This window comes from Tamandua tetradactyla, chromosome 6 (genome assembly GCF_023851605.1).
Source record: "Tamandua tetradactyla isolate mTamTet1 chromosome 6, mTamTet1.pri, whole genome shotgun sequence".
Taxonomy (NCBI): domain Eukaryota; kingdom Metazoa; phylum Chordata; class Mammalia; order Pilosa; family Myrmecophagidae; genus Tamandua; species Tamandua tetradactyla.
The window spans coordinates 145,128,811-145,148,046 of record NC_135332.1 but is presented as its reverse complement, the minus strand read 5'-3'; the positions used below and the strand labels follow the sequence as shown (position 1 = coordinate 145,148,046).

The following is a 19,236-nucleotide window of genomic DNA, read 5'->3' as shown; positions in this document are numbered from 1 at the left end:
TCTTTCTCCTTCGTTTGATCAGAAAAACAGGTTTTTCTGATCTAAGAGAAAGGAGCTAGTTGGAAATGGAAAGAGATGATTGCACCGGTTCTCTGTTCCAGACCCACTAGTTTCCTGCTGGGATGGGCTCTGAGTCCCTATCATGATTCTACTACCTCAGAGATTCTACTACCTTCAGAGATGTACTTTGCTTCTAGTTTTCTTTGCACAGACTTAACTATATCTCCTTAAAATATGACAATTACATTCACGGAACATCAAGAAGGCCTGATGACTAGCTCCCTTCTTAAAGTATTTATTAATATAAAAAGGCCTGATATACCTTTTGGATGACTAGACTGCTTCTGTCCAACACCTAGGGCATCCATTTCCTGTGTCAAAGTGAGAATGAACTATTAATTGGACTTAGCAGTTGGATAGGTGCTTGTTCAAAGTGGATATAAAACAATTTAATCTAGGCTCTAATTAAAACCTGAGGGTTGGACTATTTGTGACTGGAGTACTCAAACCACCCAGACAGGGATTCTCAAACTCTTGCTGTCAAAGTTTTCTAGACTCCAAGCAGACCATTTTTTTCACCTTTGTTATTTATGATCATGCTCTAATGAGGTCCACCAGAAACCATACCTTCATTTTCCTCCACCAGAAAAGTATAAAAAAAGAAAAATCCCCAGGTAGACAACCTTAGTAATTATGTGTGGTTTTTGATAGTTTCAAATTCTTAGTGTTATCTATTTCCAAGTTACTGGAGGTGATCTCCCTTCACCCTTCTTTAATGAGTACACTCCTTCTATTATGCCTGTTGGCTTGTTAATATTATTTCTTCAAAAAATTAAAGACATTTGCATCGATTTAGAAAAAGAAATAAAAAGAAAACAGAAAAAGAAATAAAACAATAATACAGAGAAAAAAATTAAAGACAAAAATGAAGTCATGCTTTCTTTTAAATTACAGTAATGGGATTTCCAACCTCTTATTTTTAAAAGAAAACAAATTTAAGTATTAGAAAATTGTCACAGCCTGATAAATGCTAGAATTGGTTGTTTATTGATTCTAATGATAGGCTACATATGCAAATGCTTTAAAAACTGTAAGATGCACTACTACTTTAAGGTGGTATTTGTTGACTTATCGGGTTTGGTTAATGGGTGTCAGTTTCTTAAATTTAGCATTCTTAGGAAAGTCACAGCTGAATGCACAAAATATTTTAACCTTTTATACTACTGTTTTGTTTTAGACTATTCCTAACTTTGCCTAGTTGAAAGTCTGTGGTGCCAAGTACCAGGGACTGCGATAAACTCATACTTAAGGAGAAGCACTCATTTTTCTCCAGTCCTGTTTTCGACCTCAAGGAAATGTTGCCTGGCACGAAGAGCACGAATCAGTGGTCCCAACATAGCACCTTAAGGTAGTAAGTGATCCCAAAATTTAAAAAGAAGAAGCGAGTAAACCAAAATAATTCCCTCAAATCAAAGCCACTGAGACAGCATACAGTAGCGAGAACAAGCGTTGGGCTTGCAAATCAAAGGACGAGAAACCCAAGGACTTCACCCCTCCCCCCGTCAGCTTTCAGAAGAACCTCCGGGCAACGCCAGCCCTCCGGACGGTTGGGGAGGTGTCCCCGAGCGGGGGCCAAGACCCACGGCACGTTGGGGTCAGCGAGATGCGGCCGTTGGGGACTCCAGCTCCCAGCAAGCACCGCTTCTGCGGCGGACGAGCGTGGCGGCGCTGCCCATTGGGACTCGTAGTACGGTCTGGGTAGGAGAAAGGGGGAGCCACCGCAGCTCCTTCTAAGCACGTTTCCGAAACCGGGCCTAGAAGTAATCACGCTGGCCCACTCGTGCCCGGCGTCCACCGGGAGCGAGGGGAAGGAGAGCTGAACCCGCCGCAGAGGGAAGAGGCCCCTCCGGCGAAGGAGCACGTTGGGGGTGGTTAGCGATAAGGAACCCGGAAGCCCCGCGCGCCGCCCACTGCTGCGGTGACGGGTTAACGCTTTTCAAGGGTGGAGGTGGGGGCGGGGTGTGTGGAGGGAGGGGCCCTCCCACCCGACTCCACCGAGAACCGCCCGCGAGCCGGCCCTCCCCTCCCCCACGGGCCCTTCACAGCGCCGGCCCCGCCCCTCCAGCCGCCGCGCTTGCGCAAAAGCCCCGCCCCTTCCCAACCCCACCCCCACATCCGCAACAGCCGCCGTCACCTCTCCCTTCCTCTTTGCTCTTTCCTCCTCCTGTTTTCTCTTCCCTCCTCCCCTTCGCCTCTTTTCTCCTCCTCCTCCGGCGCAGACGCTCGCGTAGGGCCCTGGCGTCAGACGCGCGGGGGCGGAGCGAGTGCGGCGGGGGGTATAAGTAGAGGGTACAGGAGGCGGTGCTTCCCCTTCTCCCCGGCGGTTAGTGCTGAGAGTGCGGAGTGTGTGCTCCGGGCTCGGAACACACATTTATTATTAAAAAATCCAAAAAAAATCTAAAAAAATCTTTTAAAAAACCCAAAAAAAATTTACAAAAAATCCGCGTCTCCCCCGCCGGAGACTTTTATTTTTTTTCCTTCCTCTTTTATAAAATAACCCGGTGAAGCAGCCGAGACCGACCCGCCCGCCCGCGGCCCCGCAGCAGCTCCAAGAAGGAAACAGGAGACCGAGGCCTTCCCGCTGCCCGACCCGACACCGCCACCCGGGCTTCCTAGCCAGCAGCCGGCGGCAGGGGATCGACCCCGTTCTGCGTCCGTTGAGTAGTTTTCGATTCCGGTTGATTTTTGTCCCTCTGCGCTTGCCCCCGCTCCCCTCCCCCCGGCTCCGGCCCCTGGCCCCGGCCCCGGCCCCTGGCCCCAGCACTCGCTCTCCTCTCACGGAAAGGTCGCGGCCTCTGGCCCTGCGGGCAGCCGTGCCGAGATGAACCCCAGCGCCCCCAGCTACCCCATGGCCTCGCTCTACGTGGGGGACCTGCACCCCGACGTGACCGAGGCGATGCTCTACGAGAAGTTCAGCCCGGCCGGGCCCATCCTCTCCATCCGGGTCTGCAGGGACATGATCACCCGCCGCTCCTTGGGCTACGCGTATGTGAACTTCCAGCAGCCGGCAGACGGTGAGAGCCGGGCCCGGCGGCAGGCGGGCGGCCATGAGGCTCGGGCGGCGGTGGGAGGGCGGGCTAGGCCGGCAAGCCTGGGGGGGAGGAGGCGGGAGGGCTTGTCACTCCCGAAGGCCGGCAGGGAGAGGCTCGGGGGCCGGGACCCCTAGTCCGGCTGCGCTGCCGGAGCCATGTTCACCATGCCCGCGGGGACCCGCGCAGCCTGCAGTTGCACGCCCCTCGCACGCCGGGTCACTTCCTCCTTGCGACCATTTTCTCGACCGCAGCCACTCTCAAACTTTAGGGTGATGACGCGCAGGGAGGAGGGTGGGTGAGATTCGGTTCTTAACTCGTCGCACTTGACAGCCGGGATTTGGGGACGTCGAGCGTGGAGACCCCTTCTCCAGTAATAGGTGGTGGTGTTCCCTATACCCCCAGGCTCTTGCCGGCTCCCCGGGAAGGGGAGGAAGTGCAATTCCGTGCTCAAAAAATACCACGTGTTGAACCTTGTAACCTCGCAGGCCCGAGGCCTGTTCCTGGTGTTGGTCTAATCGCCTGCAGCAGCCACAGGGCCTTTTAAAGTAACCGTGATGGGGTGGTTGTATTCAGGCTACCGAGTCCGGCCCTTAGAAGTAACTCAGCAGTGCCTGATGGATCTAGAAATGCAAACTAGCACTGAGCAGTGCACATGGGTTTTCCCCACGGTCGAGTATTTGTCGCTCTCCAGTAGCTGTCGGCTGGTGGAAGGAGGGGATGTGCAAAAAGACCTTTTTGAAGACCATGTATTTGTCAGCCAAATTTGATCGTTTTATTGTTTTTTTTGTGTGTGTGTGATTCAGATTAGGCCTCTTTAATTCAAAGTACTGATATTTTATTCGGTATATTTTTTCTTCTGGAATAGGAATGGTTCCTGTGGTTTTGAGCTTTTTTTTTTTTTCCTTAAAAGTATATTCATTTAGCTGTAAAATGTTAGTATAATCTGAACTGGATCATTATACTTACATGAAGCATTCAAGTACAGTTTTATTTTTACAAGTGGTCCATAAATCTTGGAATGATTGAATACAAAATAACCGATATTAAATTTTGTTTGAAATCTATGGGGAAAATATAGGTACCTTTGTATTTTTGTTTTGAAGTTTAATAGTTCACAAAAACAAAATTTGGTAAACAGATGAAATCTGTGGCCTTGATGGGTCGCCAAAATTTTTTTTTATATCTTGGTCAGTTGACTGCAGAAATTATGCTTCACTTGATTTTATAGCCCAGTGTTGCATTTTTACAGAATGTTAAGATACTTGTCAAGTATTAAAATGTAAGGAGTTTATTTTCATTTTTGTAGAAATGGCCTTAAGGGTGGGATTTAAACTTATTTCATTCAGTTCATTAAAATTTAGGTTACTTGGTGAACAATTAAGTAAAATTGATAAATGAGATTTTGGGTAAGCAGAACATTGAGTGATACAGTTAGAAGTTGTAAAATTGCACTGCAGGTTTTGCTCTGTCGGCAGTAACAGTCTTTCCTTAACAATCTTTCCTAAGTCTAGGCAGGGGTTATCAGTGGATGTAAGATAAAATAAGAGGCAAGATAACTTTGGGGCAGGTACAGAGTTAGTAGAGAAAACTTGAACAGATCTTAGAAGCTATAAAATAGTTACTTGAAACTGTCTTTTATTTTTTAATCTTAATGGTTTCTAATTAAAAAATTTTTTAAAACAATTCTTAGGATTTGAACAGCTGCTATGGTTAGTGTACTGTGTATCACTCCATCCTAGTAGCTACTCAAAAGAAGACAGCATTTTTCCACCTTTCATCTTCCTGGTTTCTGTGTTTAATTTACCATCTTTCCAAATAGTTTTTCAAGTGGTTTTTTTTTTTTTTTTACTTATTGCTACATTTGCTATATAGATGAATTTGCAGGCTAGCTTTTGTAAGTGATCAAATTCCAATTTTAACAGGAAGAAGTGATTCATTCAAAAAAAAAACTCAAAGTCAGCTAAAATAAAATTGGGTGAGCTGAATAGTATGGGCAATTGATAATGTGCTGACTGCTGATTATCATTATCTTCTAGAAATTGAAACACTCATTTATAAAAAGAAGTTGCTTGAAAATTTGTCCTGTCAATAACTTTAAAGTTATATTGGTATGGAATTGTGAAAACTGGTGTTTCAGGACTTCAAGTGGACTATTTTTTCCCCTCTTGGAGATTAACAGCCTTTTTCTTTAAGGTTGTATTTTTCTGTGTAGTCTCAAGTGTTAAAGAAGTGTTCCTTTAGTGGTGCAGATACACAATTCAGTACATCTAAGACCCTGAAATTAATTGGATACATTTTGAAGTTTTCTTGTGCTGTCTAAAAATAATTTGATTAAATCATCAGTTGTTGAGTTAAAAGATGATGACCTAAGATGTAATTATGTAATTGTAGTTTTGTGTGTTGAGAAATGTTGAAAGCATTCAAAGTGAATTATGAATATGCAAACTTGGCATTTCAAATATTCCGTGATTGCATGTCCAACTTTTGTTAGTTTAAAAGGCCTGATTACAGTCTTTCTGAATAGATATAGCGTGAATTGTTTTCTGTGGTAATGGAAGCTATATCATGAATCAGTGAAATCTCCCTAATAATTCAGGAATTTTTAAAAAGAAAATTGACTAGTTTTTGTATCTTGGCGGTAATAGCAATGAAACGACTAATTTTGGCAAGTAGTGGAGCAGTTAAAATGCTTGAAAATCCATAAAATACTCTCTGCCTGTGGATAATGTAGAATTACCATGTCTTTTATATTGCTCATTAAGCAAATTGTATATGAAGGAGAATCTGGTTTTTAAGTTGTCTCGGTACAAAAAGGTACTTTTTAAATTTAATGACAATAAGAGTAGAAGATTGTTTAAGAAATTATGAGTTATTAGCAATATGCCATCCTTTAGTATGTGGGAAATTTGATTTATCTTTTCTTTTTGCGTTATATACACTTTAAAGCTAGATTAATGTATGATAATTGAAAGGTAGCTTCAACATTTCTTGCAGTTGGTATATAAAGAGGGCATGTTAGTTCTAATAAGTGCCCACCCCAACATAATTTATATAATCTTAAGTAGACAGTAAAAGTTATAAAGTAATATTTACTCTGAAAATGTTCTTCCTGCAGCGGAACGTGCTTTGGACACCATGAATTTTGATGTTATAAAGGGCAAGCCAGTACGCATCATGTGGTCTCAGCGTGATCCATCGCTTCGCAAAAGTGGAGTGGGCAACATATTCATTAAAAATTTGGACAAATCTATTGATAATAAAGCACTGTATGATACATTTTCTGCTTTTGGTAACATCCTTTCATGTAAGGTAAGCAGAATGTAACAGGTAAACCTATTTTTACAGTGCTTTTAGCTCCTTTAGTTTATTCCTTAAAATAGCAACCACGGTATCTGTTATTGGACATCTTTATTTCCCACATTACCAGGTTAGGTGGTTGACAAGTTATCTCTGAACACTTAGAAAATGCTAAATCAATAGCAAGTTATGAAAAGTTGGTATGACTCTTTTCCCTAGGTGGTTTGTGATGAAAATGGTTCCAAGGGCTATGGATTTGTACATTTTGAGACACAGGAAGCAGCTGAAAGAGCTATTGAAAAAATGAACGGGATGCTTCTAAATGATCGCAAAGTGTAAGTATATTTACTCATTCCAAATCTGTTTTTAATAGTTCCAAATCAATTTTAAAAGTTATTTTTGTTCTCAAGAGACATAAAGCTATAGTTAAAGTTAATAAACTACATTTTGATGTCTTTTCTCCACATTCAATGAAACATACACATAACAGTGAATTAATATAAGTGGTCAACATCGAAAACAAAAAAAAGAGGAAGCAGGTATACAGGGACACGAAACTTAATTCCTGATGTACTAATTAGCCCGTTTTACAGTTGAAGAACCAGACAGGGGGACAAAGTAATTTGCATTGGGGTACAGACCCAGTGGTGTGATTTTACAGCCCTACCCTCTTCTTTGGCCATACTGCTGCAGTTTTACTAATTGATTATATAAAGATGACGCTGAATTAAGTCGGAAGTCTTCATGATTCAACTTCCCTGAATACTCTTGGCTTTAAAAAATTGCGAACTTTAAAAATTATTACACAGATAAAGACTATATACAGGACTTATTTCTGTTATAGGTTGTAAAACATTTTATGAGCCCAAAGAAAGGGCAAATCTTAAAACTTAATTATCTGGGCAAATTTAGCTATAAGATCATATTGTAAAAGATCTGTGAGTTTATGTTGCTGTGTCAACTGCAATAATGGCGTACAAATTAGCTGCATTACTCTTACATGTGGTTTTCATAAATCACTGCATCAAATGGTGTGGTCAGTCTACCTGAAGAAGTCATTAAATGAAAATATCTCAGTTTCCCTGTCAGCACTTTAAGAGGAAAAAAGTTTGCTTCTGGCAAGGTCTATATTAAGGATTGATTTATTGCTATTTTGAGTATAAGATTGATATAACCCTTTTGGAAAACAATTTGACAGTTTGTATAAATAATCTTAAAATCTTTTACATATCTTTGAACTACTACTATGATTTCTGCAATTCTAAAATAAAACATTATTTACAAAAGCAGAAGCTTAACCTGTCCACAATGGAATATTATGCCTCCGTGAGAATATTTACAAAATTACTAGAGCATTGAGAAGCGAATAGGGAAACATACTAATTTTTTAAGGTCGTTTTGTTGGGAATGCTGCAGAGAAAATCTCATGACAGGCTGGGATGTGCAAGAGTGCAGAATTCAGAAGTTTTAGCTTCTGTTTTAGAAACACAAACAGTGCAAAGGCCACTTTGAAACAGTAAGGATGAAAACTAAGTTTTTTTATTCGCACACTACACATGCACTCATTTGTGTTAGCTAAAGTGATCTCTTTAATCCCGATTAGCTAGAGAGAAGGAAGAAAAATGATCCCTTTTATTGTGGTTATAGTTTTTCATACTTAATGTTACGGCCTTATTTCTGTTTTTATAGTGTGTTCTTAGAGATTCAGAAATTCTCATTAACTGTTACAAACCATCAGGCTTAATCTGAATTTCATAAAATAGAGCCTAATGTTATAGCCCTTACATATTTCATTAGATTTGTTGGACGATTTAAGTCTCGTAAAGAACGAGAAGCCGAACTTGGAGCTAGGGCTAAAGAGTTCACCAATGTTTACATCAAGAATTTTGGAGAAGACATGGATGATGAGCGCCTTAAGGATCTCTTTGGCAAGTTTGGTAATGTGTCTGAATTAAATTTTTATAATTGCTCAACATTATTGGTTAATACTTCATACTGAATAAATTTTAGCTGTCTTACACGGTACTTAAAATATTTGTAGTTATTTGGGTTAAGCTACCGAAAGGCATATAAATAGACTGTCTAGTTTAGATTAAAAGTTAATAGCATTGGATTAGTACAGTGATGTATGACTGTCCCACTAATTTGAACAGATTTTAGAAGGTTGCTACATTAAGCTAACATATAATAGTGCTGGGTTTGCCTGCATTTGATGCAACCAATTTAGGTTGGAGTGAGGGTTTTTTTTTATTAGAATGCAGTGAAACCTGGTCAGTCTCAATAACAATAGTGTAATACAATGACTTTCAAATATGAAGCCAGTGATCTAGATTTCCAGTCATATCTCCTTAAGATTAATTTCTGAATCAATGGGATCTAATATTTTTCCTTGCATTTCAAATTAAATTAAATTTCACATTAATGAAGTATAACCAGCCTCACTTTAGGTAGTGATTAACAGATTAGTAGATGAACTGTTAATTGTATATTTACAGTTGATTTGATTGGTCCATCCTTTCTTCTACCTTATTTGAACTTAGTGGCTTTTAAAATTTTGAACACTCCAGATTAGTTCATGAATTAATGATTCTCATAAAGAATTAGGAAAGCTGCATTGGACCCTCCATCCTCTAAAACATTTACCATCTTGCTTCAAGATAAATCTTTTACAATGTGGAAAACAGGTGATGTCTCACATCTTATCCCAATTCTCTTTAATGACTGGTTTTTGTTGATTTCATCTGTCTTGTTAATCTCTTTGATTTAGATATTTCTGGACAAGTTGGTTATTGCTAAACCCTTAGTGCAAATGAATAATACTGTGAATTACAGCGTATGTAAATACATCATATTTCGACATAGTTTTGTACAGGTTAGGTTTGAAATATGACCTTAGGACAGAGGCACATTCAGAAGAGACCATTTACTAAGCCCATCTTCCAAATTTTCTGTAATCAATAAAATGATTTTTAATTTATTCCCTACTTATTTTACTTTAACAGTGTTTCATCCACTTAGGAGTATTCAAAAGGAAACTTGTCTTCAGAATCATGCTGCCTCCTCATGATTCTTCTATCTCTTCCCAAAGCGTATATTCCCTCCACTTCTGTTGAAAATTTGATGGACCAAGGCTTAAATTCTTATTTCTTAATTCTGATGTCAAGAAAATCAAATTTTATGTCTATCTAAAACATCTTAAATGGAAAGAGGACTCTTTCAGGGAATAGAGAGTATTTGCTTAACTTGTTAATAAAAGTGAATGTCGTTTGAAGAGCATACTAAGTGCTCATGTGTGTTTATTTTGATCTAGGGCGTTTTGAGTGGGGAGTCAATTTCTGGAGTTTTGGAATTTAAAAAATTCCTTGCTTTGGTGTCTGGCATTCCTTTCATGTATAAGTTAGAAGTATATAAACTAAATGTTGTATGGCATATCTTTGAAACATTTAAAAATATTTTTTAGGACCTGCCTTAAGTGTGAAAGTAATGACTGATGAAAGTGGAAAATCCAAAGGTTTTGGATTTGTGAGCTTCGAAAGGCACGAAGATGCACAGAAAGTAAGGCTTAAATATACTAATTGAAGGCAGGTTTTTTTTCTGCATTAGAAGATAGAAAGTTGAGTTGTTTTTCTGTAGAAATACATGTTTATGGCAGTGGCCGTTTACTGTATTCTTGTATCATTTTGAGTTATTTGCATTTTATCTGTTTTGAGGGTATAAATTTGGGGATCTGTTTCCCCAAAACCTCTGTCTCTTCAAATTTGGGGGATGGTATATATATGTGTAATCTAACAAATTTTCTTTATTGTTGGAGAAATGCTGCTTCTGTATTGCAAATTTAGTGATCAAAATTTTTGTCATCTCTTTAAGGCTGTGGATGAGATGAATGGAAAGGAGCTCAATGGAAAACAAATTTATGTTGGTAGAGCTCAGAAAAAGGTGGAACGACAGACAGAACTTAAGCGCAAATTTGAACAGATGAAGCAAGATCGGATCACCAGATACCAGGTTCATTTTATTTTATTTTTTCAAGTTTTAAAAATTTTTTTGGCTTGAGTAGGCTCCGGGAATTGAACCTGGGTCTCTGGCATGGCAGGTGAGAATCTTGCCACTGAGCCGCCGTTGTACTGCCCCATAGGAAAATTATTTTGCATTCATTTTACTTATTGCCAGGTAACTGAGGGTTTTAGAGGGGAAAGGAGAAGAAACATGGAATGAAGTAATAGGCAGTGTGCCTAAGTGTACCCCACTATAGTATTCTTTCCCTTATCTATAGTTTTGTGTTTTTTTAGGGTGTTAACCTTTATGTGAAAAACCTTGATGATGGTATTGATGATGAGCGTCTTCGGAAAGAGTTTTCTCCATTTGGTACAATCACTAGTGCAAAGGTAAAGCATGCGGTTTTGAAGTATGGTGCACTTTTTTTAATACAAGATTTGGGGGAAATTCATGCACATTTATATATATATGTATGTGAATTTCTCACTTGTTTTTTTTTTTTAATGAATTTCTTACGTTTTTCTTGTTTGTTTTTTGTTTGTGAATTTCCCACATTTTTCTTGTTTGTTTTTTTTAATGAACAGTCAAATAGTTTAGTCTACCAGAAAATGTCAGTTCTTTTCGAGTATTTTTTTGGAAATCAGATTTTGCTTCATAACTTTTAAAACTTAGGTTCAGATTCACAGGAGATGTTTTAGTCCGGTAGGTTTCATTTTGCAGGTGACAAGCTGTAAATTCTTTCCCGAGGAAAGCTACAATTGTTAACTACATGATACATACTGTACCCAGTACTTAGTTAAACTGGTTAAAGGGCTGTTTATTAGGAACTATAATTGTTATACTTGTGTGATTATAGTTCATTCTGTGTAGGCAAACCCTAAACCTCCTAGCAATAAAGAGCTTATATCATTTTGCTTGAGATCAGCAATTGAGTAGGATTTTCATCTAAATTCTGAAATTTTGATTTAAGAACCCCTGTTCTAGATCATTTTATCTGTTGTCCATGGTCCAAGAATCCAAGTTACATTTTATATGCTTATGTTTTGGGGAAGAGTGCCTAAAACTTTACCCCAGATAAGGTTACAATGTGCTGACCTGGAGTGATCTCAATGAGCAACTTTATACGGGCCTTTTCTGGTGACCCCATGGACCAAGGGAGCTCAGTTCTATGAATAATATGGGGTATTTGGGGTAAGGTAGATGAATTCAAATAAAAGGCAAATGCTTTAATTTCCTTGCCTTTTCTAAGAGTTACCTAGAGAACCATAGCATTTGTTCCTGAAAGTCTTTATTCTTACTGTACTTCTTAAAAATTGCTTAAATTTGACATTATGAATCAGTTTATTTCAAAAGTATGAGTTCTACTTTAATATAGTCCTTTCTTAAAGATATTTGTGGATTATAATATTCCTGTTGGCTGAGAATTAAAATGGCTGACGAGAATTCATTTTTGAGGGAAGAAGTCGTGTTAATTTTTGAAATGCTTGAAAAACATTTATCATGCAAGACAAAAGGGTAAAAGAAGGTCACTTCTTTTACACATCCTCCATTTTCATTCTCCAGAGGGCGCTATTAGAATTTGGATATCCTTCCTAAATAATTTTTCTAGCTTGTGCAATAATTTTTATGTATAAAGTAAATAGTTTTTAGGAAATTGGATTGTACTACACATATTCTGAATTACATATTTATTTTAGAATTTTTTTTAAGGTCTGAATATTCATGGTATAGCTGTGCCATAATTTACATTAGTTCATAGCATTGATGTATACAAAATTTACTTTGTTATATCTATATCATACCTGTATTGGTAAATATGAGTTTTTGCAAGTTTCCACTGTTAGAAACACTGCTTTTAATTAACATTCTTATGTATCTTTCCGAACATGCATGCCAGGATTTCTAAATTTATGGAATTGGAATTGCTGGTTATGGGTTATGAATACTTAGAAATTATACAACCAAATTGTTGAAAAAAGCTGAACAGATTTCCAGTAGTCTTAGTGGTTTAATAGGAAGTGGTATCCATGTTTTTGAATGTATTTTCTGTCATGTAGTGTTACCATGCATTTCATGTGTTTGACTAGTTTGCATATTCCTTCTTTTGGCATAGTGTTATTACATATTTGTTAGCTTCTTATTGATTTAGAAACATTTTTATGCCAACCTTTTGTTTAAAATTGCAGATATTTTTTCCATGTCTTACAGCATTGAGGGTTTATGTTGTCTTAGAAAGGTTTTCTCTGCTTTGTTTTGGGACTTTTTTTGATTTGTATTTTATATGCAGATTCAAAGTCTGACAATTTAATTCATCAGTGACATGTGAAGAAAGTTTTTTACTTTTCGGTTTTCCCAATGTGAATGAAATGAGTAATGAATATTTAAAAATCCATCCTCCCGTTATTGTAAAATGCTAACTTTAACATATTAAATCCCTGGTAGTTGTGTGGATATGGTTAATAGTTTCATAGCATGCTTATGTATGTATATTGCAGGCTAGGGTTCTTTGCTCATTTAAAAAAATCTTTACAGTTATTTTAGAACTTACCATCTCTACCCCAGTATTTATGGCCCTTTTGGCCTTGAATGTGAAATTTTTATAAATTTATTAAAGTAGATAATGAATTATAAGACTCAACTTAAAAGAATAGTAGAACATCTTTCCAGCTTGTATTGCTACAATAGTCAGGTTTTAATTGTGTTTTTAGCAGTGCCCCATAAGCCCATATAGTGGGCTTTGAATGTGCTTAAAATATGTGACTATTGAAAATCCAAGTTGCTGCCATACCTCTGCTCCTTTACTTCTTCAGCTCTCTTCTGCTTGTAGGACAGTGCTTGTGTGCGGCAAGCACTCATTGGGATATTAAGGGAGAATTGTGAGGGGAATACAAGATGTTGAGAACATTAATGGAGTAGTTTAATATTTAATACAGTGACTGAAGTTGAGTCTAGATGATAATGCTCTCTTTTTTGTTACTCATTCTGCCATTGCATTAATCCTTTTTTTTTCCTTTTCCTTTTAATAGGTTATGATGGAGGGTGGTCGCAGCAAAGGGTTTGGTTTTGTATGTTTCTCCTCCCCAGAAGAAGCCACTAAAGCAGTTACCGAAATGAATGGTAGAATTGTGGCCACCAAGCCATTGTATGTAGCTTTAGCTCAGCGCAAAGAAGAGCGCCAGGCTCACCTCACTAACCAGTATATGCAGAGAATGGCAAGTGTAAGAGCTGTGCCGAACCCTGTAATCAACCCCTACCAGCCAGCCCCTCCTTCAGGTTACTTCATGGCAGCTATCCCACAGGTAGGTTTTAGAGGAGTACAAGAACCTTGTGTTCTTAAAAGTTTTCATATTTGGTCATTTTTACTGTTTAGTATTTAGAAAAAAGTAATAAAGCCATAAGATTAAAAACATTAAGAGACCTGTGATTAATAGTTGAATTTGAAAAAATGCTTAGAATATGAAGACCTGGTAGATGTTTTGAGAGTGTATAACTAGTTACATTGTTTGCTGTTTTTTTCATCTAATGTATTTGCTTTCTTTCTAGACTCAGAACCGTGCTGCATACTATCCTCCTAGCCAAATTGCTCAACTAAGACCAAGTCCTCGCTGGACTGCTCAGGGTGCCAGACCTCATCGTAAGCCTTTATTTTTCTTTTAATTAAAAGATTGTGAATTGGTTGAATTAAAAATGGACATCAGATAGAGTAATGTTATATTTTAGTGGTATATTAATTAAATATATAACCTTATTATTATTATTATTATTATTTTACATGGGCAGGCACCGGGAATCGAACCCGGGTCCTCTGGCATGGCAGGCAAGCATCCTTGCCTGCTGAGCCACCGTGGCCCACCCTATACCCTTATTTTTATAACTTAGGGTGCTAGATGTTTATCTTTGGGATCCTGTCATTTTTTTTTTTTTTTAATGTCACTTAAAAATTACTTCACCATTCCTCCATTCCTCTTGAGACAGTAATGTCTATGCTCATTTCACATTTGTTTAGGCAATAGTTTTACTTCCATTCCATCTAATCGTATATGTATAATAAAAGAACAAGTCCTTTTAGGGCCTTTTCTGTGTAACAGTTACTGAAGAGCACACTTGGGACCATGTTCATATAATCTGACTTCAGATGTGGTACTTGTCCTTGTATGAATATGTTTTATTTACCAGTGCTCTAAGCTAATAAGTCTGGGGAAAATGCAGATGTAAGGCCTACTCTTAAACAGTATTTATATTTGGTCATTTTTAGCCTCTTGTGCAACCTCAGCCCTATAAATACCATGCGAACACTTTTACTTTGTTTTTCCTAGTTACTATATGTTCATGTCTTTTAATGTAGCATTCCAGAATATGCCCGGTGCTATCCGCCCAGCCGCTCCTAGACCACCATTTAGTACTATGCGACCAGCTTCTTCACAGGTTCCACGAGTCATGTCAACACAACGTGTTGGTGAGTCTTAACCCTTCCTGTAAAAATTGATCTCCATATGAAATAGCGAAACAAAAATGTAACATGTTTGCATTTTTCAGCTAATACATCAACACAGACAATGGGTCCACGTCCTGCAGCTGCTGCTGCTGCAGCTACTCCTGCTGTCCGCACTGTTCCACAGTATAAATATGCTGCAGGAGTTCGCAATCCACAACAACATCTTAATGCACAGCCACAAGTTACCATGCAGCAGGTAAGGGTTTAATGATGTATTTATATAAATGCTAGTCCTTGGTTGAAATCAAAGAAATTGAAAGCAACTGTGTGATATATGAGACTCTAAGCTATTGAGAACATTTTGCAAATTCATGATTCTTAATGGTAGAATGTAAAAATGTTACATGTCTTATACTAGAGAAATTAACCAGTCAGCAATCTGTGTGGTTTGAGTTTTGTTTGGCTTAGTTGTAAGGAAGAAAGTGAATTGAATTAAAGTTTAATTTGACTTATCTATCTTCCACCCTTGTGACCAAAACTGATACTGATAATAGAAGTTTGGTTCCAAGGTGAAAAAGGAAATGGTCCCAGGTGAAAAAGGAAATGAAGTAATATCCAATTTGGTTGTACCTATTCGAGCATATAAGTATTAATAATATCTATCCTAGACTGTACTTCTAATTCACTTGACTTCTATTCACATTTAGATTACTGTTTTTATCACAGTTGTCCAGTGATGTCTGTTTCTATACTTTAAGCTTACGAGTTTTCCTATTTAATATTTAGCCCGCTGTTCATGTACAAGGTCAGGAACCTTTGACTGCTTCCATGTTGGCATCTGCCCCTCCTCAAGAGCAAAAGCAGATGTTGGGTAAGTAGCGTTGCCCGACTTGGTCAATTACAAAGAGGTTAGAAAATAGGGAGATCCTTGAGGTTATTATTTGCACATAAAAGTGACAACCAGGGTAGTGAGATTGAACAACCTAAAACTATACTTCCTTTTTCTTGTAAACTAATAGTGCTGAATTAATTTCCTTGTGGAGAAATCTTACTCTTTCCATGAAGTTACTCAAAAGTTAAGTTCTTAAACCCTGGCTCTTAAAATTTTTTTTGGCTGAAGAAGTTTTGAATGTTTTTGTTTCTAGGTGAACGGCTCTTTCCCCTTATTCAAGCCATGCACCCTACCCTTGCTGGTAAAATCACTGGCATGTTGTTGGAGATTGATAATTCGGAACTTCTTCATATGCTTGAGTCTCCAGAGTCACTCCGTTCTAAGGTAACTTAAATTTATCTAGCTGCCTTTTATATTATCTATTCCATGACTTTTTATAGGAACTTACTTTTACAGAGCATTTATATTGTGCTTTCTACAAACAGTACAGGTCTAGAAGTTTTATAACTTAATTTTAAATTCTCAATTCTATCATCGTGATTTTATAGATGAGAAAACTTGAAGCATTAGGGAGGTTGAATAATTTGTCCAGTGTTCACAGCTACTAAGTAAGTGGCAGTTGTCTAACTCCAGCATCTCTGTGGGCTCTTAGTTGTGCTGCTTCTTTCTCTTAGGGAAGTGAAATGGAGGTATTTACTGATGCCTCTCAGGTGCATTTTTTTTTTTTGGTGGGAGGGAGAAGGTAAGATGTCAGTCTGCAAGAGTGTTCATAACTCTTGTATAAATAAATTAACCGTGGTGGAACGAAACCCAAAATGGGCACAGATAGTGGTGTTTGTAACAAATTTAATTTGTATTGAAATACTAGACATACATACTAAGCACAGTGAAAAAGGGTCACATTATTTTGCTCAGTCACCAAAGGTAGTGTTTTGACTGATTTTTTTTTTTTTCTTTAATCTGAGGAAAGGAGTTTATTTGTTGGGAAGTTTGTATATTGTCTGTTAGAAACTTATTCTAGTTCCTTTTTTGAACTAATTCTTTTTTCCCCCCTTTTTTTAGGTTGACGAAGCTGTAGCTGTATTACAAGCCCACCAAGCTAAAGAGGCTGCCCAGAAAGCAGTTAACAGTGCCACTGGTGTTCCAACTGTTTAAAGTGAGTTTCCCCTTCTGGCAAAAATGTTTTTGTGAACGTTTTATCACCATCATTGTCCACTGTAGGTGGTATTATATTTTAAGTTTGTTTTCTTAATTTTTATAACAGCTTGTTGAGTACATTTTGAAACATACATAGAAAAAAATCATTTTCTATCAGTCCAAATGTATTGATGATTTTTAGAGATAAGAAAAATAGAGAAAATTTTTCCTGTTACCCTAGTGTCAGCCTGGACTTGAATTTTTTAAATCTAAGCACTTTTTGTATAGTAATTTGTGTTAGCGTATTACAGTGATAAAAGATGAAATAGTAAATATGTGGACCTTTTTGGGCCGTATGCTGCTATTATAGTGTAAAAAGCGTCGTAGACAGTATCTAAATGAATATCTATGTTCCGGTAAAATTTCACTTACATAAATAGGCAGCAAAATGAATTTGGCCAGAGGCTTTGATTTGCAACTGACAGGTGCCATGTTAGTCATTAAGTAGTCATGTTTGATTTCTGAAGTTCAAATGTTTGTCTCCAGGAGTAACAGTCAGTGTTTGTTAGAGTTATTTGACAATTTAGGAAATGGTTGCCTATGTCTTAGGAGATTGATTAGTAGAAAAACTCAATTTTGTTTTGTTTTTTTTTTGTTTACATTTACAGATTGATCAGGGACCACGAAAAGAAACTTGTGCTTCACCGGAGAAAAATATCTAAACATCGAAAAACTTAAATATTGTGGAAAAAAACATTGCAAAATATAAAATAAATAAAAAAAGGAAAGGAAACTTTGAACCTTATGTACCGAGCAAATGCCAGGTCTAGCAAATATGCTAGTCCTAGATTACTTATTGATTTAAAAACAACAAAAAAACCCACAAAAAAATAGTAAAATATAAAAACAAATTAATGTTTTATAGACCCTGGGATAAAGAATTTTCAGCAAAGTACAAAAATTTAAAGCATTCCTTTCTTTAATTTTGTAATTCTTTACTGTGGAATAGCTCAGAATGTCACTTCTGTTTAAGATAACAGAATTGACAACTGAGCAAGGAAACGTGATTTGGATTATAAAATTCTTGCTTTAATAAAAATTCCTTAAACAGTGCACAGTGATGTTATGCTTTTTTATTTTAAATCGTTGTGTTGGCATGTGTGAACAACTGAGTTGGAATTACCTGGGCATAACTTTATGTAAAAGAGACATGTCAATTCCTTTAACAGGTTCTATAAATGTAGATCTTTATATAGAATTCTTGAACCAAGGTATAATATACTTCACCTTTTTGAAACCATGCCAGTTTAACCGTTGAGATTTCTAGGCTGGAAATGACTAGTTTAAAACCTTTTTATATATAACAGTAACAGCTACTCAATATATTTGTTGGAGAGAAGAGTGGGTAGTATAAGCTTTTGGCATAATTTTTATATCCATTAAATGCCAGAGTTAGGCTTCATTTGTTAAAGTTCTTATGGTAGATGATGATTGTGACTTTGTTTCCTAGTATAATACTTTATCACCCAATTACTTATTAAAAATGAAGTTTTGCAGGTTCTACCATCCAGGGAGGATGGTTTTAGAAGATGTGGGCTAGGGCCCAAGAGATCTGCATTTAAACAATAACCAAGACAGTTCAATTGCACTTTGAGGAAAATGTTCTGATTTTAACCTCTATTCCATTCTGTGTACTGCCAGTGTTAGCTTTCTAAATTGTACATCTTGTCACCTGGTAGAAACAGCTCTGTTACCTTTGTGATCTATTAATGCTCTTCAGGTTCTGAACCTTCTCTTGTGGTAGTTACCCTTCCCTGTCTGACAAAACCTTTTAATGCTTCTATGCTTGGAATGCTTTTCTCTTGGGCTTGTTTTGAAACTCTGGATCTGACATAAACACTGACCTCACCTTCCTACCTGGTTGCTTAAATCAGTGCATACAGTAAGCATTCTAGTATTGATTAATTTTGTCTAACCATAGACCTACCCTCTAAGGGGCTGACAGTTTCAGCGAGAAATTCTGAGGTACCATGAAAAGTGGCTGTGTTTCTAAAATGCTGCAAGAAGTCAGAAGTAGATACCATCATATTACTCAAAATTTTAGTTTGTCACTTTAGAAGCTGTCTAAATAAGGTCCAAACACTAAAACAATATTCCAAAATGTATTGTGGCATGCAGATAGGATTTGCACAGCCTGTAGCTTGCATTACATATTGGGTAGTTGGAATAAAGTACTTATGTGATAGGAAGATAATAGTTGGAATAAAGTACTTATGTGATAGGAAGATAAAGTCTTCATATCCATCTGTTGAGTTGTCTTCATTTTCTTTGTTAGCAAGCTTAACTGTCTGATGGGCAGGAGCCAGTAAATTTAGAAAGTAGACCCT

General features: G+C 37.6%; 1 protein-coding gene across 4 annotated transcripts; it reads left to right on the top strand.

Moving 5' to 3' along the window:
* Positions 1-1,659: 1,659 nt before the first annotated feature.
* PABPC1 (poly(A) binding protein cytoplasmic 1) lies at positions 1,660-17,759 on the top strand. 4 transcript variants are annotated; one of them, XM_077167363.1, is made up of 16 exons: positions 1,660-1,758; positions 2,568-3,074; positions 6,208-6,401; positions 6,609-6,724; positions 8,187-8,326; positions 9,850-9,944; positions 10,257-10,394; positions 10,679-10,774; positions 13,412-13,684; positions 13,929-14,019; positions 14,731-14,841; positions 14,922-15,076; positions 15,607-15,691; positions 15,966-16,096; positions 16,775-16,868; positions 17,518-17,759. In XM_077167363.1, the coding sequence occupies exons 2-15, from the start codon at positions 2,882-2,884 to the stop codon at positions 16,865-16,867; spliced, it is 1,911 nt and encodes a 636-aa protein (XP_077023478.1). In that variant the 5' UTR covers positions 1,660-1,758; positions 2,568-2,881; the 3' UTR covers position 16,868; positions 17,518-17,759. The 4 variants fall into 4 exon arrangements, with proteins under 4 accessions (XP_077023478.1, XP_077023479.1, XP_077023477.1 ...); XM_077167364.1 differs by lacking the exon at positions 1,660-1,758 and adding an exon at positions 2,153-2,383; XM_077167362.1 differs by lacking the exon at positions 1,660-1,758 and having other exon boundaries at positions 2,153-2,712; positions 2,846-3,074.
* The last annotated feature ends 1,477 nt before the right edge of the window (positions 17,760-19,236 follow it).